The sequence below is a fragment of the Procambarus clarkii genome, chromosome 83 (genome assembly GCF_040958095.1).
Source record: "Procambarus clarkii isolate CNS0578487 chromosome 83, FALCON_Pclarkii_2.0, whole genome shotgun sequence".
In the NCBI taxonomy this organism is placed as follows: Eukaryota; Metazoa; Arthropoda; class Malacostraca; order Decapoda; family Cambaridae; genus Procambarus; species Procambarus clarkii.
The window spans coordinates 4,068,869-4,088,063 of NC_091232.1; the positions used below are offsets into that span (position 1 = coordinate 4,068,869).

General features: G+C 38.5%; 1 protein-coding gene across 1 annotated transcript; it reads right to left on the bottom strand.

Moving 5' to 3' along the window:
* Positions 1-6,250: 6,250 nt before the first annotated feature.
* LOC123768738 (venom protease) lies at positions 6,251-18,436 on the bottom strand. The gene is made up of 7 exons (XM_045759471.2): positions 18,262-18,436; positions 11,471-11,534; positions 10,856-11,018; positions 10,306-10,517; positions 9,913-10,115; positions 9,631-9,685; positions 6,251-8,598 (listed from the first exon to the last, which is right to left on the bottom strand). Exons 1-7 carry the CDS (start codon positions 18,328-18,330, stop codon positions 8,471-8,473), a joined length of 894 nt encoding a protein of 297 aa, XP_045615427.1. The 5' UTR covers positions 18,331-18,436; the 3' UTR covers positions 6,251-8,470.
* Positions 18,437-19,195: the final 759 nt, after the last annotated feature.

The window sequence follows — 19,195 nt, forward strand, 5'->3', positions numbered from 1 at the left end:
CTGCAGCCTGATCTCTGACCAGGCTTCCAGGTTGGTGGTCTGGTCATCCAGGTTATTGGATGCTGTCGCTGATAGTCTGATGTATGAATCACTGCCCAGTTGATCAGGAATCCTTTGGAAAGGTTTATCAAATTCTCTCTTGAACATCATGAGTGGTTGACTAGTTAAACCCCTTATACTTAGAGGGAGAGTGTTGAAAGTATTCGGTCATTAATATTGACAGAATTGTCTCTTAGTGTACCTAATGAACCTCATTTTTTCAGTGAGGCCATTTTTCATTTCCTGCCATGCCTTCTGGTCTCGTGGAATTAGTTACATGTATAAATTTGGGACCAGTCCCTCTAATATTTTCCAAGTATAAATTATTATGTATCTCTCACCAGTACTTTAGAAAATACAAATTTAGAATTGGTAAAAATTCCCAACAATTTAGATGTTTTATTGAATGGATTCAGGCAGTAAAAGATCTCTGCACATTCTTCAAGTCAGCCACTTTTCCAGCTTTGAACGTATGAATTAGTGTGCAACAATATTCCACCCTGGAGACACTAGGTGTCTTAGAATGTGCCATCATTAGTCTGGCATCTGTTATTTGAAAGGTTCCTGTTATTCAGCCTGTCATCTATAAAGAGTGATAAGTTACTATAGTTTTTGACCTTGTCTACAACAGATATGAGATTGAGAAAAAGTACTGGAGCAAGCACAGCTTCCTGGAGAGGCAGAGCTTTTCATAGTGGATGGTTTAGATTTTACTTTGTTGACTATTACTCTGTGGGTTCTATTCATTAGGAAATTAAGATTCCGTCTTTCTGTTTTGCTAGTAATTCTTTTTGTGCATATTTGGCACATTTGTTGAAAACTTTTGCAAAGTCTGTAGATTATATCAGTGTTTTATTTGTCTTCCATGGCTTCCAAGGCCATGTAATAATCTAGTAATTGTGAGAAGCAGGAGTGACCTGCTCTGAACCTATGCTGTCCAGGGTTATGTAGACATTGTGATTGCATGTGTTTTGTGAATTTATGGCTTGGCACTTTTTCAAAAATGTTCATAATATGTGTGATGTTATATAGTGCTATTAATCTATAATTTTTCTTTTTGCATCTGCTTGACTGCAATCTCCACTGTTTTGTGTATTTACTACGGGCACTGCACTAAATACTTGCAAGCTGTCTGTTGAAATCCGCATCTCGGTATCTGGCAACATTATTGTTTACATATCGGTAGCTGCATACTGCATGGTATGTAATCATTACAGACGTTGTTAATAACATAATCAGAATAAATAATTTTGTTGACATATAACTTTGCTGATTTAGTTAAGTACATGTCTGTGTAACCACCTGTCCATGTGGGTTCTCATATTTAGATTGCACTGTTTAAATTGTTGCTTCTATCTTGGGATCTTGTTGGGACGCTAGCCATTTTGATAAGGCTACAGCTGTCACTGCTTGTCTTTAAGCATTTACTAATGTCTTTTTAATATTAATGTGATAGGGTTGGATTGATAATCTAAAGTGACTGGGCCTACTGATTACTTGACAGCTCTCCTGGTATTATGTTATTAGTTTTTAATTAAGTATTTTGTGAAAAGTTTTGCTTTAAACTGAGACTGGAGAGCTTAGGCTATTACTCATGTTAAATATCATTTGTTTTTAAATGTATATTTCCTTGACATTGTTTACACTGCAGATAGCAATGAGCAATAAAGCCAGAGATATTAAATGACATTGTGCTTCTGGAGGTGCAAAATGTAAAGCAAAGAAAGAAATAGAAGAGACAAACTTGTGATACTGAAAACATGTGTAACGTATAATTATGTTATTTGGTTGATTAGACACACAGAGTTTAGTGTTTTTTTATATTTAGTATAGTCTTTGTTAAAGAAGTCGACAGAAGAAGTTCTTCTTTGTTAAAGAAGTTGTTGGCAGTGTAGTGAAGTGTTGTAGAAGTTGAGATGAAGCCTGGAGCAGGGCAGAGAACCAAATGAGGCTAGGGGTAGAGACCTCAGATGCGGGGTGAAAGTCATAGAGCGTGGAGCTCTGAATGCAGGCGGAGTCGAGGAGCTCGATGCGGAATGAAAGCATGGAAGCTGGATACCGCCGGAGTTTGGCTGTCTGCTCTGTGTTGAGGCTGAATCATCTTGTGAGGGTAGGAACTGGACACGATGAGAGCTACATTGTTGTTGATGAATATTGAAGATGTGTGGTACCTTGCAAGCGTCTGTACTGAACCACTCTAGAAATTTGACGGAAGATTATTCACTTATCAATTGTTCATATAATTGGTCCACACCTCGCCATCCTCTAGCAGGTAGGGAAGAAGTGTTAATTGTAATTAAGAGGTATGAATTCGTAATTAGTGGACTAAGTAGAATTAACAAACCCATCTCATTATCTGCACATAAGCTAATGAGAGTTTGGAGCACATATATTATTGACATACAGTAATATACTTGCTACAGTTGCAAGTCAACAGAATATTTTGATGTACCTGACAGTACCTGATGTACCTTTAGGAGCCTGACAGCTGAGTGGACAGCGCTTCAGATTTGTAGTCCTGAGGTTCCGGGTTCGATCCCCGGTGGAGGGGAAAACAAGTGGGCAGAGTTTCTTTCACCCTGATGCCCCTGTTACCTAGCAGTAAATAGATACCTGGAAGTTAGACAGCTGCTATGGGCTGCTTCCTGGGGGTGTGTAACAAAAAGGAGGTCTGGTCGAGGACTGGGCTGCGGGGACGCTAGGCCCCGAAATCATCTCAAGATAACCTCAAGATAACCTGTAGATTGTGATAGTGCTATACTAGCTGGAGCTGGATATATAGGAACAACTAATACAGTATTTTAATGATATTGGTGAATGATCTAACACTAATTGTGATCATGAATACTGGATAGCCAAGGGAAATGTTAAATGTTAAGATGCTAATATGTAGTGACTTTTCTTTATCAATGTGATTGTATGACAATGAGAGTGCTGAGGTTTCTTTTGAGAAGTCTTATTTCATATATATTCATAGCCCTACAAACAAGCAACATGCAAGACATTGGTTATGCAATTCAGAAAGCAAAGAAAGTCTTTTCTTTTTCTCCCTATAAGGTTATGACTTCAGGATGTTCATTAAAGTTTAGTGAAGAGGGGGTTAAATAACTGGAAAAATACAAGCAATCAGTTATGTCGATATGAAGAAAATTCCTCACATAGAGGAATCATAGTAGTAAAATCATATTAGGAAAGCAGCATGTAAAGGATTTGGGAATAATGATGTCTGACAATCTAACGTTTGGGGAGCAAAACCAAGCAAATATTGCGTCAGCCAGAAAAATGATAGGATGGATTATGAGAGCTTTCAAATCCAGGGATCCCATCACAATGGTTGTACTATTCAAATCACTTGTGCTGTCCTGTATTGAGTACTGTTTAGTTCTCACTTTCCCCCTTCAGAGCACGAGAGATTGCTGAAATAGGGGGAATACAGAGAACATTTACAGCAAACATAGACACGATAAAGCACCTGAATTATTGGGATCGTCTTGAAGCTCTCCAAATGTACTCACTAGAAAGACAACGAGAGAAATATCAAATATATATACACGTGGAAAATACTGGAGGGCCACGTCCCAAATCTACACAGTAAAATAACAACTTAATGGAGTGAATGATATGGAAGAAAATGCAGAATAGAACCAGTGAAGAGCAGGGGTGCCATAGGCACAGTCAGAGAATATTGCATAAACATTTGAGGTCCACAGTTAATCAACATACTCCCAGCAAGTATAAGAAATATCGCAGGAATAACCGTGGATATCTTCAAGAGAAAATAAAGTAGTTTTCTTCAAGAAGTGCCAGACCAACCGGGCTGTGGTGGATATATAGGCCTGCGGGCCGCTGCAAGCAACAGCCTGTTGGACCAAACTCTCACAAGTCAAGCCTGGCCCCAGGCTGGGCTTCGGGGGTTGAAGAACTCTCAAAACCCCATCAAGCAGATAATCATTGGTGCCAAGAAACACCAGCGTGGTCCTTCAACTTCTAGCTCTCAAGCAATCAGAGCAGACCAGCTAACCCTAGCTGAACTGTAATTGGTTTAGGCACCACTGCCTATTTCCCACCAGAATATATTTCATAGACTGGCCACTAGGCTTCAGGGTGCCATGCACTTTTCGAGGGGTAGAGGGGAATAGAAGGAGGAAAAGGGAGACAACCATATGTAATTCCTACCAAGAATTGATCCCCCACTGTCCAGAATTCAGACTAAGATATAATTAGATCTCGTTAATTAGTGTAACACAATTATTGTTCCTGGGTAGTAAGTGTTAATTTCTTATTGCTTATGCCTACAAAGTATAGAAAATGGTTATTATTCTCATACTTTGAGAAAATTCACAAGAGCCGTGATGAGGCTTCGATCCTATGGGAACCCAGATGCTGTCCCCCTATTTTGCTTTGACCTTTGCCTTTGTGTGCATACTTGCCTTATTGTGCTTGGGACGGGTGGGGGGGTTGAGTTTAGGCTCAATTCTGGGACTAGCTGTTTGGTGGCATATCAAGGGACTTTCTTAATTTCCATTTTGTTTTCGACAAGATAAGACCTCAGTATAGGCACTGCATATTCCAGAATTGGAATTACATATATAACATTATAATATTCCTTCGGATTTCCAAAGGCAATTCTTAAATTGGCCAACCTAGCTATACCATTGATATCATCCTTTTGATGTGAGCTAGAAAAAACTCATTGCAATATTTGCTGACAAATCTTTGTTTTTGCCTGGTTCTTGAAGGTTATAATTCCACTGTAGTACCATGTGTTTGGCCTCCTGTTTGCAGCACCCAGCTTCATTACTTTACACTTATTTCAGTTAAACTCCAGCATCCATTTTTTGGACCATTCTTTCAGTTTGTCCAAGTCATCCTCATAATTTTGCATCATCAGCAAACATTTAAAAGAACAAGTCTATTCCCTCTGGAAAATAGTTGTCATATCAGGGACAGGATAGGCCTGAGCATTAGCAATTTTGGGACTCTGCTGGTAATATCACGCTGCTTTGAGATCTCTACTTTGACTCGCTGTCTTCTGTCATTTAGATACTCCTTTGTCTACTGTAGCATCCTCTTTGTCACTCCTTCCTGCTTCTCTAATTTGTGCAATACTCTTATAGGGTATTGTGAAGAAGGCTTTTTAACTCCATAAATTTGCAATCTGTCTATTCTTCTCTCTCTCTTGTCTGGTTTCAGTTGCCTTCTCATAGAATTCTATTAGGTTTGTGAGGGGGGACAAGATTTATCATCCCAAGGGGTATGGTATCACTGTGCTGGTGGTATAAAATCTCTTCTCCTTAGGTGTGCTACTAACCTCTTCATCACCTAGCATGGTATGCAAGAAAGGGACATTTGCCTGTTGTTGTTGTACCTTCTGTTCGTCTTGTATATTGCTATCTTCTAACTTTCTGTTAGTTCCCTGTATAGTCCAATAGTAATTATTGGACAGGTTATGGAACTTCTCTGGGTGAGCGACCATACCAATAGGTGGACGACCATACCTAACACTCTCCATGGTCCTCGTAGTATCATTAAGAATATTGTGTTGAACTTACACATTCATTGTCTTAATACCATACCCAAGCTTTATAAAATCCCCCCTGCAGATTCTTTTTGAAGAATTTGGAAATTAAAGGTGTTTAGGAAAGATACAGTGGCAGTGTCACAAGATTGCTGAAGGATGGAATAAATAAGATTGTGTAGCATTCTGTGCTTGGATCATCAAGAGACACATAGTAGCAGTAAGTAGAGAATGTGTTGACTTACTCTTATCAATGTATTCTTGAAATATATCTGGTCAAGCGAGAGGGTTAACTATTCATAATAATACAAATAAAAGCTTACTATGTTATTGGAGTTTTCATGTCGCCACTGACCTGTTATCGGGAACATGAAATATAATATATAAACATTTTGTATACATATTACATTGCTAATGTGATGGAACAGTAAAATACACTGGGAAAGTGTGATATGTTTATTATACAATAGACTAGATAGGTGGGCTTTGTGAACCACAACATGGAACCTCAGACTTTGAATGTTACATCTAGTATACAATTTAAATTTGAATAAGGGTTTAGCTGTATATTTAACTAGCACGACGACAATAGCAATTATCATAAACTGGGTCATATATATATATATATATATATATATATATATATATATATATATATATATATATATATATATATATATATAATATAAAATATATATATATGTGCTGTTTTCTAAAACTATATATTTGTACTTTTATCAGAACACTGGTAATTACACAATATAATACTGTATATCTATATGAAAAGAATCAATCCCAATGTTAACAGCAAGCACGATCTCTGTGCACTCCACATCTCGCTGCACCATTATCATCTATAAAAAAAACGTGACGTGCAGAAATTGTATACAATTCCCCCAGTATTAGATAAGTTGTAAGAGAGGACGAAATTTGCATAATTTATTAAATATTTTTAATATATTAAATCGCAAATTGGATTACACTTGGCGTTAGCATTCCCGCCGAAGTCTTCAACTGCCTTGTTGAAGACTTCTGACTCGCCGTTTTCTTCGTCTCTGTTTACGTGTGAGCGACGCGGCGAGGTGGTAGACGGCGTGGCCGCGTGGGTGTCTTCACGTCGACACGGAGACCAGCATGGGTGTCTTTTGCCAGGCCACATTACCGTCGACAGAAGACGCCAATGACCAACCCTAGAGCAAGACTCGCCTTTACCCCCACATGGTTATTTCATTCTTCAACCTGTGAGGTCACATTTCTGGACTATGGCGGATTCCTGGCTGCACAAGGATTTTGCACCACTTGGCAGAAATGACAAGAGACTTGATAACACTTCAAGGAGAGAGGTAGGAGCCAAGTGTATAATAGGCATTTGTACTGTAGACAATGTCAGGTGTCATTGAATCTTAAACTCAAAATATTTCCTTTCAGATCTTATATAATCTTGTTAATTTGTTATATATTATTAGACAATATTAGATTTAACGCCTGTTGTTATGTGTGTCCCTCTTCTCTGGCAGCCGTTGTGGATTGCAATTTGTTGTATTTGAACTAAACTAAAAAAAACTTATTGTTAAAGGATAAAATTTGACAGCCTAGCGAAAATTTGACATAGCCTAGCGTGATTGTGTAAATCTTACAATTTGCCCCGCGTATGTTCCAGGTGATGGCTTTTAACGGCTGAAAATTGGGTAAAAATTTAACATTTCTTGTTGGTAAGGGCTTGTTTCTATAACGGACCCCTTAATTCTTTCCTTCTCACATTTATCTCGTTTTTGTGAACTATTCGTGATTTTTAACTATAAATATTGCCTCTGCCTCGGCTTGGAATCAAACCCGGGGCTTTAGGATAATGATCTCCGAATGCTATCCTCTCGGCCGTGTGTGTATACAGGTATATAAATATACCAGGGTGTCCCAAAATTTTGGTTCCCATAGGCCAAAATATACTTATTTTGGTCATAAGTATAAAAGAAAATCACTAGAGTTTTTGTATAAACTAAGTGATAATTCATAAACTATATTAAAATAATCCAAGTGGTATTCCTTTATTTGCCTATGGGGCCAGACTTTTGGGACACCCTGTATATATAATATATATACATATTCAATATATAATAAATATATAATACACTCGCACAGAATTGTTGATGTCTGTGTATTACATAATTTGTGGTTGGGAAGTTACATACATGTTTGTGTATTTAGTAAGGTAATGAAAGTTTACAATATACTCTAGAGGTACTGTGATCATATGGATTACATTGCACGGGGACCATGTTGTGAGAAGGAAACATTGCGTAGAGCAATTTATAGTGCTTGATGTAATATAATATTAGCGTTATCTGTCATTTGACATCAAAATAAATATAACCTTAGGTTAAAATAGACTTACAATAGGTTCACAATAAAATCAATGTACAGTATTTAAATAATGAAAATGGAAAACTATGTAAAGGTATTATTATATGTTCATAGCTGCAGAAGTTGTTACATCACTTGCTTGTATAAGCTATGGGATAGTTGTCAGGGTATAGACAGCATGTTAGATGTGTCGAAGTTCATCCCCTCCTTACAGGCCTAGGGCAGGACTGTCAGCTTGATCACCCATCTAGTGCTGGTCTTGGGCGTGACAAACCAAATGAGGTAGGACTTACATTTATAGAGATGAAGCATAAAAATAAAGATCATTGTGCAAAAAGCTTGTCGTATACCTTAAGTGTTTAGATGACGCGTACTTTGTTGAAAGGGCTCCGATATTTCCGTGTTTGTAATAGCTCATGTTGTTCGGTGCTGATAATAAATATAACAACGTTATGAGCAGTGTCAATACAAGCTGAAAAAATAGTACCGTTTTCATATAATGAAAACATAGGCAAAGCTCCCGAAGTTGCACTATTGGAAAACTGTAAGCACTTATGGTTCAGGGCAGAAGCAGCCATCGTCCTTTAGTTTTGAGGTGATGAAGTCGATGTAGTTTGAGATACGAGCGTAGACACCCGGGAACTTGGCACGAGCACATCCCTGGCCCCAAGACACAACACCTGCAATCATATTAATATTGTTTTAGTGCTGTCACTGTTTTGCAACTCCTGTATTATTTTTATAATATAATTATGACGTGCAAGTAATCTCGTAAGATTGGTATTATCTTGTGCAGCTTTTCGCTAATCTTAATAACCATCTATTGAGAAGATGAAGTTTAAAGATAAAACTCAAAATGCAATTAAATGAAATTCATGAATAAGTATTGGTAAAACATATTTGGTACAGATAATGTGTTTACCTTGGTGCGCCTAATCTGACAGTGTAGGTCCTACCGCTAAGTCTTGTTTGGTCCCTGCCTGGGTGTCGAGTCGTAGTCACGTCTGGCATTTAAAAATGTCCTGAAAAGTGCTTGCTAGAGATGAAGTAGATTCTTGTCACCACCAGTGAAAAGTCTGGTCATTAGTCGTATCTAAGAACCACTAAACATCGCATGCATAATGCTTTCAAAGGATTTAAAATTATCAGTCAAGGAAGGAGTCACAGCGACGATCTCAAAAACCATACTGTATTACCATTAATATAACCTTGCAAGTTAAACTAACAGCTCTCCAATAGTAATGACACAAATTAGATCTGGTATAAATAGTTATTGGGAGTTTACGAGTTTGTGGCTAACATTTATTATGACGGTTTAGCAATGTAATGTTCAAGGAATTTTTTTCTTTGTTTTTTAAGAACAGTCGGCGGCAACAGTAAAGATACATAAGATCTGTATTAAAAATTATATATATAATAATAATTTGCACCTGAAAGATCTTTCCATAGCCCATAAAATACGTGGGAATGCTGTTTGTCCCGTGGTGCTGAATTTTTAAATCATTAGTCTTGCATCTGAACTGATAAAAGCCATATTGAGTTAATGGTAATGTTCAGCAAAGGTTTCAATAGTAAAGGATAGACATTACCACTCGCTGGTTATAGGTTAGTCGTCTATATGTTATTATGAAAAACTACTTTTACTTACTGACGTTCTGTGTACCACAACTTACGATATAAATTATGCAATAAATTTCTATATTAGCACTTACCAATAAGATCTATGTTTTTGCCGTTATTATAGAGGAGAGGTCCGCCGCTGTCGCCCTGCAAGGAAAGGTAATAATTTATTCAACTATATATCATAGCATCTGAATACTGTCTCTGAATTTGGCCACCTGGAACAAATACTATTCCATTTCGAGCAGCACAATGAGAATAAAAGAGTTTTAAGTTACTCTTGAAAAGTACACTGCGCGGGTTGGTGTGTACTCTACTAAATATTACTCTACTAAATATTAGTACATTTAATTTTGTGAAGAACATCACTATACCTGGCAGGCATCGATCTTTCCCTCGTCGTATCCAGCACACATCATGTTATCGGTAATCTCGTGAGGCTTGTATTTCTTCTTCTTGCACTCTTCGTTTGTCATGATGGGCACCTTAACCTCCCGCACCACCTCGCTGGGGTCTCCGCTCTCTGACTGCCGACCCCATCCCGGAACGGTGGCTAAAATACCTTCATAGGTCTTGTCTGGCGAGGACAACCACAATGTTAACAAAGGTAATAGTACACTATTTGAAGTTTAAACAAATAGTGAAAGCTCTGATGGCAACTGGTATATAAACATGTTTACTTTTGATTTTATCTTCGTATTTTTTGTTTATTTAAGTAAGAATATATTACTAGTGAATACTGAGATACAGTTATTGGTTTAACTTACTTGTAGTGGTGGGCAGACACACGGGCCTGACATATTTGGTGATGGTGACAGGTATGTCCAGCTCAATAACGGCGATGTCGTTGTTGTATGAGCGACGCTCGAAGTCAGGGTGTGGAAAAGATTTTCCTATCTTGCGCTCCTGCCTCCACTCCTCGTCTGTGTTGCTCTTGTTGTAGCTGCCCAGCATGATTCTCACGTACCCTGATCTTACTCTGGGGAGAAGAATCGGAACGTTTATATATAACTTGTTTCAACAGTTAAATTTATTATTATTACTAGCATAGGTACAGCCTCATTTATGCAGTTATCGTACACTGTACGGTAACCCTTTATCTTGTAAATGGTTACATATCTTGTAGATCGTTTCAGTGTGTACAATAGATGAATATTACTTTCAAGAAGAAAATTACCTAAGATAAAGAAAGCATAAGAACATAACATAAGAATAAAGGTAACTGCAGAAGGCCTATTGGCCCATACGAGGCAGCTCCTATCTATAACCACCCAATCCCACTCATAAACATGTCCAACACACGCTTGAAACACTGACCTCTGGACACAGTGGGCTGCTGTAACGAGGTGACGGTCGGTGACAAGCGTGGCGCCACAGTACAGTTTACTGCGATAATAGAGAGCCGCCAGCCACGGGTACTGGCCCACAGAGGTCGGCGTCCCGCCTACTACTCTCCCGTCTCTGTTAGGCGTCCCGCAAGCTGTCCACAAACAATTTTTTTTTTAATTCAGGTAAAATAAAATGTACGGCACAGTTGAAAAAAAAATTGAGTGTTTATGTAAAATATTATATTATATAGTCAACTTCCAGTATTTTTAAGACAAGTAAACATGCCTTGTGACCTTAGACAAATCTTAAGATGGGTAAACATCCTAAAAGCTTACGTTTGTCTCTGACAGTTTGTATTTCAACTTACTGCAGAAAGATGAAGTTATTTTAGCACTAAATATATGTTAATTATTTCGAGCATAACTCTCGTTGAGGTGAAAGTTGAGGGGTGGAAGGGTTGAAGCCCACAGGCAAATGTTGTGGCAGGTGCGACGCCCACAGACATTTGTTGGTAGGCGTTGCACTTGCTACAACACGTGTTGTGACATTTACAGCATTGCTAGTGAAAAAAAAAGTGTGTAACCCAGGCAGCCCAATACTTACTATATTCTTTACAGACGCCATCACAAGTTCCTCTGCTTCTCTGTCTTACATGCTTATTCCCGCCCTGAAATAGATGGAGATACATATGGAGACTTGCTTCCACGGAACTGTTTAACCAATAGCACAAATGCATTTCAGTTGATGGTATAATAAACAACATAACTATACTTTTATATACAAGAAGGTACATTGGGTTTGTGAGAGCACATAACACTGGTGTTCTTACATTCTCCCAAAGCCACTAACATGCATAACGTTTCGGGTTATATTTAAAACTTTAATGTTTGTTTACTTCCGAATTAGATATATAAAACCATGCTACTTTCACATGTTTTTTCCCTGCGACAGGGAACACTTCCGGCGGCCTTGCTCGTTCATCTCTGTTCCCTGCTCGTGCAGGGAAAATAACTTTACACTCGCTCATCCATCATGCAAACATTGCCCTCCATAGTCCTCATACATGCATTAGAGGCACGGGGAAATGATTAACATGTGCAGTACATATTTATACTGCGCTGTACATTGACTGTGGTGTTAGTCTTAGGGATAAGTCTTTCGTCCTCTTCTCCTGTCTGAGTGCATACATTTAAAGGTATTTTAGCTAGGAAGTTCCGTAATTATGTACACTTTATTATTTAACGAAGGGCCGTGTTACTCGATATTTGCTTTGTTATATTCCAACTATCTGATGTGGCAGATGTATCAGATTGTATAGTTGTGGAAGTAAATGGTGTTTAGTGGAATCGCCTCCTCTCTACAGGCACACAATAACAAGACTAGGTGGGTGTCACAACGAGGAAGCGGAAGCTCTGCACGTACACAGCGCGTTGGCTAAACATTCCGCTCCCTCTCGCTTGTATTGTTCCCACGCTTGTCACGATATTCTTCCTAATTCACACAACACACCACGTAAAATTGTTTACTCTCATTCTTCGTGAAGATTATTGGCTGGACATTAATTAGATGTTAAGGGCGTTGTATGCGTTTATGCACTTAAAAACGCATTGATGCTATTTTTGGTGGTCTACCATAATTTTTTTATTAACATATTTAGGTAAATCTGCATTTGTGCAGCTACCCTAGACGATATGTAGGGGAGTACAGTGTGTCAAACAACTAGCTACGTGATGCTAAAAATCCCCATCACATAGGATGGTTAGTTATACAAAGGAATGTGATAAGTAGTCTGCACTGGCAAACTCTGGGTGCATTATAAGGATATCATGAACACAAGAACATTCCAATGTAGCGTGAGAAAGTCACAAACGTAAAAGGGAATGGGTGTTGGGATGGCAGGACCTCTGACTAGTGGGCGGATGTCTCCCTTGGCACGCAGGGAAAGGGTTGTATTTTTTGTTGTATCCCCCTCGCTTCTTAAACATGCCCAAGAGAAAGTTAAAACAGAAAGCGGTTTCCCTTGAGCCCAGCTGTATCTTGTGAGTGTGCACAGGGAAATTGGTTGCCATCTATTAATTGTATATTATTATTATTATATTTAATATTATTATATTAGTCACAGTAGTAGAAGCAAGTAGTAGTTGCTGTAGCAAATATGACATAATTGCTGAAGTTAAATGTGAATTAAGAATAACTACATATAATAAGTAGGAATATAGAAGATAGCCTGAAAACTACTAAAAGTAATTGAAGTCAAGAATACCTGCCACAAGGGGATAAAATTACGAAAAAGAAGACGAGGAAAAGGACAGTGAAAGTAACATGATGTGGAGGATGAGACGAGAGGCAGTGAAAATTAAAAGTAGTGGAGGAAGACGACCTTGACTCCACCACAATTCCTCCATCCCTCCACCTTGTGATTAACGGATGGAGGTTACCACTGCTCCATTGAAGGAGGGGTAGAAATAGCCTAAGCTACTCTATCCCTTTGAGATGTATTTTTGTATTGTCTCAATAAACATACTTGAACTTGAACTTGCTCCATTGAATAAAGCCGACATGCATAAAATCTAAACGCGTACAATTTTAATATATTAATTAGCTATGATCTACGCTTTACTGTAGTTTGATTACAAAACTTTTAGTTTTATGTGGCAAAACTTACCCATATCAACCGTCGGTTTTCGTTATTCCAACCGGTTATTATTTGGTGCCTCAGAACACGGATTATCGACAGTATACAACAATGGTATTGCACAACGGATCAGCACAACATAGGCTTTCACTTTAGTGTGGATGGCGGAGGTGGTCTTGCTCTGTTGCAGTGGCGATCACTGCCCTTTGTCGCTACTGTCACGAACCCACGATCATCCACCACCCACCACATACACTATTATACCAAAATTTTTAATTTTACTAATAAAATAAGGAACTGTGAACGCTAGTGAGCCCCTTCCTCCCCCTTGCATTTCTTTGCAGTTGCAAGATACTGGAAATGCAAAGGTATGAAGGGTATCTCGATGACCTTGGATTTATTACTCGCCTTCATTGAACCTCTGATAAATATATATCTTAGTTTTCTCGAGAATGAGTACCACCGCTCCAAGGAATATTCACGGGACTAGATGGATGCTTATGTTGAGTTGCCCACAACATTCAGACGCCATAATTTAGTGTTGCTGATTGTTTATGGTTTGAGATCCTTCATCTTAAAGGTGGTTATTATTATTCTAGTTATCCATGTTTTACCGTGGGAGGAACAGAAATAATGTGATCGTGGTGGTAACAGCAGAGGGGAGAGTTTTTAGGGTCAGCAACAGGTGGTGGACTCTGCTGCTCTAAAATTACGTAAGCAACAGGTTAGGTGGAATAAACTGAAAACAATGAACGTATTATTGTGAGAAAAGTATGATAGGGATATATTCTCGTCTTTGTACAGTTCTTAGTCTTGAGAGAAATGGTTTACTGGAGCAGGATTCTGAAATACCCAACTTAAATTCCTAGCCTTGTCTCTAACACCAGAGTAAAAGTTACCCCCAGAGAACACACAACGGACGGAGACTCGACCGATGCATTGCAAGTGATGAAAGCCAGTGAAGCTGTTTATCTAGTCTCTCGACGATTGTGATGACGTAACGTCAGACCCGCTCCAATGATGTGTACTGATGGTACAATATAGAAAAATGGAGAGAGCAAGGTAGAAACGGTTTTGTTGGTTGGAATAAGATATTATCCTCACCAGAGCTGTCCAGGATTAATCTCTCGGTGTATATACACTGAGAAGCTGGGTACATCTCTCGACTCCTAATTATATCACACATGTCCATAATCGTTTATAGAAACCTTTCGCCTTAGTCATTCCGGCCGATGCATACCATAGTCAAGACCATAAACATGTTTTTCTGTCAGTCACCTTATATTCAAATAAATTCTAATAAATTCTTTTCTAATAAATCTTTTCATATACATTATAATAATTCTTGGCCAAAGAAAGATACACGATCTCCCACACTACACCGAATGCCAGTGCAGACTGCCTATCACATGCCTCTGTATGACTAACCATCCTGTGTGATGGGGATTTTTTTAGCATCACCTAGTTAGCTTTTTTGTCACACTGTACTCCACTTCATATAGTCTAGGGTAGCTGCACAAATGCAGATGTACCTCGTGTATTAATAAAAAAAAGATACAAAATGTATCTTATGTGGCTATCTTATGTGTTACCCTTAGAAAGGAAATAATGCAAAGGAACGGTGTAAATGTTTTAGACCATTATTTTTTGTAAAATACTCGTTAGCTACTTGATTCATATGCCAGAGTATACTGACCTTGCCTTTAGTTCATCTCACTTTTATTCATGTGCAATTTATGTTCTCGGGCAGATTTGTATGCAATGTTGAAGGTTTTTTAATGATGAACAGTAAACACGTGTATGATGTTCTGCACCCAAATATAGTTCCTAGAGTAGAGGAGGCATATCCATTTTTTGACTGGTGAGTAATATGGGTAAACCTTCATGTTTATTGCTTCAATACAACGTGAACTATTGTATCGTTATGTTGACCAAACCACACACTAGAAAATGAAGGGACGACAACGTTTCGGTCCGTCCTAGACCATTCTCAAGACGATTGTGTGCATTGACTTGATATGTATATATATATAGCCTATAGTATCGCTATATTCATGAGACCCTACTAATGATAGGTTGTTGATTTTGGAAATAAGGACAACAATAGGTGTGACCAATGTACTGAAATTGACAATAATATGCATATATTTTATGTCTAAGCAAAAAGTTATCGTGTAAACTGGATTACAGACACTCTTGAAGCTTTATGTGGACCAAGCATTAAAGTGAATTTAATAAGGTTTTTAATGTTTCGTATTGATTACAATGCAAGAAAATTAAGAATACAATCACTATGTTACTTTCTGATTATATATATTTTTTGTTTGGGTAGGCAGGCAGGAGGGTTACTCAGTAGACAAAATATTGAAAGTTTTGCGAGGCAGGGTCAAATATAACATTTGAGGTTGATGGCTCATGCTATGTGGTATGAAAAAAATGGGTTTACTGACAATTATAGAAACTATATAAATGTAGTATTTTCCATTGTAAATTGATGTAAATATGATCTTTATATTGTATATTATTGAGTAAAAGAAAATTATATCTCTTGATTAAATCGCTAAGAAGTTACATCTTATATATGTATTCAACCTTTCGAGCGTAAGAGTAAATTACGTATCTTATGAATGTTAAAAGACGAAAAGCAGCTTGGCTAATATCAAATGAATAACTTAATTATTGATGCGTAAGTAATCGATGAAGATGATGTTTATAAGTAATGTTTATTAATGTGAATAGACTTGATAACACCGAATGTAAAGTATCAACATGTATATTTTCTTGTTACAGTTAACTAATAGCAATCGAGTGGTGGGAAGGTTGGGGGGTTGGCGGACCCATGTAGCAGGCTTCGTAAAAAGTTGTCGCCCGTTGCTTCGTCCGTCGCGAGTGACTTGCTGCTTTCAGTGTCAGCAGAAAATCAGCAGAAGTGTACCAGCACTAGTTGTTGGGTGTCGAGGCTGGCTCAGAGGTCGTGTTCCCGCTGCACCAGAGAAAGTTAATGACTTGTTCATGGTGCTCGCCTCTGGCACACCTGACTTGCCTTCCTTCGTACTAGGCTACACTTGCATTACGAATCGCTGACGTAACATGGACTCTTGGTTTACAATCATGGGCGAGGTACACACACCCCTTAAGGTGAGTTTACTTGTATATTGATTTATTTTTGGCGAATAAAAACTATCCTGTTCAATACTCGTAAACGTATATTGTATAGATTATTGGAGAACAGTCAACATTAGTAGACATATGTATTTTGAAGAGCTTAATAACATCATACTTCATCCATTCCAGCCTAATTCAAGATAAAACAAGTAATGCTTCAATCCCTAAGATGGGATGGGATTGGATACTTGCTTAATAGGATATTGCATAGTCTATTTTTTCTTTGAGGTGGGGGGGAGGGGGAGGAGGGGATTACAGGCTTGTTAAGACTATATAATAGTACCTCATGTGCCAGACCGTCCTCCTAAGATTTCTCAACGTCAAAGAAACGGTTAATTTAAAGTGTCCTTTCCTAACATACCAGAGGACCCAAAGCAGAAAACGGGACAGTACGTCACTTTCGCGAGCCGCTTCCATTTTCTAGTACGACAGTTTTTGACCTTATGTAACACATACAAATGAAAAGCGACGTTCTTTTTAGAGGGGACAAGTTGCATGTGCACCACTTGTCTTAATTTCCTTAAACAGGAATTAATCTGAATTTCTTGCTAAACTTTCCAAATACAGTAACACATTTTAGTTACTTGTGTCCAAAAATACCTTGTTACCTGATCTGGACTCGGTGAAAGTTGGGAGAAATCTATTAAGTACAGACTGAGCCGAATGTCAGTTATAATGTGTAATGCAACATACCATTGAATAGTTGTAAAGTAACGTGTAGCACCGTATTACAGCAGGGAAACCAAGAGGTGTATATTGTCGTGTTGGTACCGGTTGATAAACTACTGAGTTTCTTTACACTACACACCATTTCGTTGTTGTATTGTGTAAGACTATTTACAAATTATCAATTTTCCAATATATAATTGGAAAAGGTTTTTCGATTTTGAGGATAAAACAACATTCTTACAATATCGACACATAATAATGTTTACGTATGTAAAATTACATTATGCTTTCTTAATTATGTTTATGAAGGTTGAAAGACCTAAATTTACTACTTAAAGCAGTCTAGATCAAGATAAGAGTTAATTAAACAACTCGCGGCCTTGTCGACATGAGGACTGTGGGAAGTGTGTGGGAGCTTCGTGTCACGTGGCGGTCGTTCTCACAATTAATGCTGGCGTTAGGCTTTATCTCATCGCTGTAGTGGCCAGTGTGCGTGAGGCCAAATAACAGGGTGTGGCGCACCTCAAGTCGTGTGGAGCATCAACAGGTATACTCACATTATTATTATGTGACGTTACTTTGATATATGACATGGCTGGTTAGAAGTTCATCACACTTCCCGATTTCCCATATGAACTGGAGAATCTCGATATTGCTGGGATAGAATGAATTTCTTATATTTGTAGATATTCTTAGCTACTCTGCAGTTAATCAACAATGTTATGTTCCTTTCACAGCCCCTTGAGCCCCCTTGACTACAAGTGCCTAACCTCAAGTGGTGCCACCAACTGTCATTCAGACAGGTGGTGAAGGGGTGCTTTTTTTAGTAACAATTATTTTAACATCATTATATCCAGTTCATCTGGTGAACTTTACAAAATTGCATACTTACTTTAAAACTGATAGACCATATATATATATATACCTGAGCCAGGTCGCAGAGTTGAGCAAGGAGGACAAGTCCGTAGATTAGAGTTACGCTTAGGTGGTTCATGGTGGTGTAGGTGATAACAGAGGTGTACGGGTCTGACACTAGTACACTGCTGGGAGTAGAACCTGCTGCAGCTTTATAAACAGAGGATGGGTGCACGTTGTCTGGCACTCGCTCACTCACACTAATAACTTTCACTCTCAGGCCCGCCATATAAACCCCGCGCCGAGGATGGAAAGGCAGAGGCTCTGGATGTCGCCTGACCACCATTTTACCCTCTTTTGCGGACATTATGCTCACGCTCTTCTCAGTCTCCACACCGGCTCATTCGTTAGTCGCCTTCCCCCCATTGATTCCATTTGGAAAATGCAATAACAATACTTATGTACATTATATAAATAAATAACAAGCATACACTGAGGGTAGTAGAGGTGCAATGTTTGTAGGGTCACCGGAAGTTGAAGGTAAGGTTGGAGGTAACAACCACGTCCTCCATCATGGAGGACGTGGTTGTTACATCATGGCCGCCAGCCAGACACATGGGCCAACTTAATTTCATCGGGTTATGTCTCAAAATATTATTAACTACAACACTTACTCTGTACATATAATTTTTAGAAAACCTTCAAATCTTCTCTATATTATTTTGTCTTCTTAACTTGGGAAGTTGAAATATTAACTTCTAAGTTCAACTTTCATTCTTAATGAGCGTGACACGTTTCGCAAAAATACACTTTAGCATTCTCAGAGGCACTTGGAAAATAAAAACAAAAGAGCAAAAACAGCAGCATTTATTCCAGATACGCGGGATAAGAATTGAGGAGATTATCCTGTCGAGGGAGAGAGAACGCTTGTCCTGCATACTCACTAGTCGGCTGGGGAGATAGATGGTAGAACGTGCCTAAGTCTAAACTGTCTGTTGATATTT

What these genes read in the sequence shown, in the direction of transcription:
- LOC123768738 (XM_045759471.2), bottom strand. Translation starts at nt 18,330, where the DNA reads ATGAACCACCTAAGCGTAACTCTAATCTACGGACTTGTCCTCCTTGCT. An exon ending in TGGCGTCTGTAAAGAATATA is followed by an intron (nt 11,019 to 11,470) that starts GTAAGTATTGGG and finishes GTTTGTGGACAG; the next exon opens with CTTGCGGGACGCCTAACAGA. An exon ending in GAAAGATCGATGCCTGCCAG is followed by an intron (nt 9,686 to 9,912) that starts GTATAGTGATGT and finishes CTTTCCTTGCAG; the next exon opens with GGCGACAGCGGCGGACCTCT.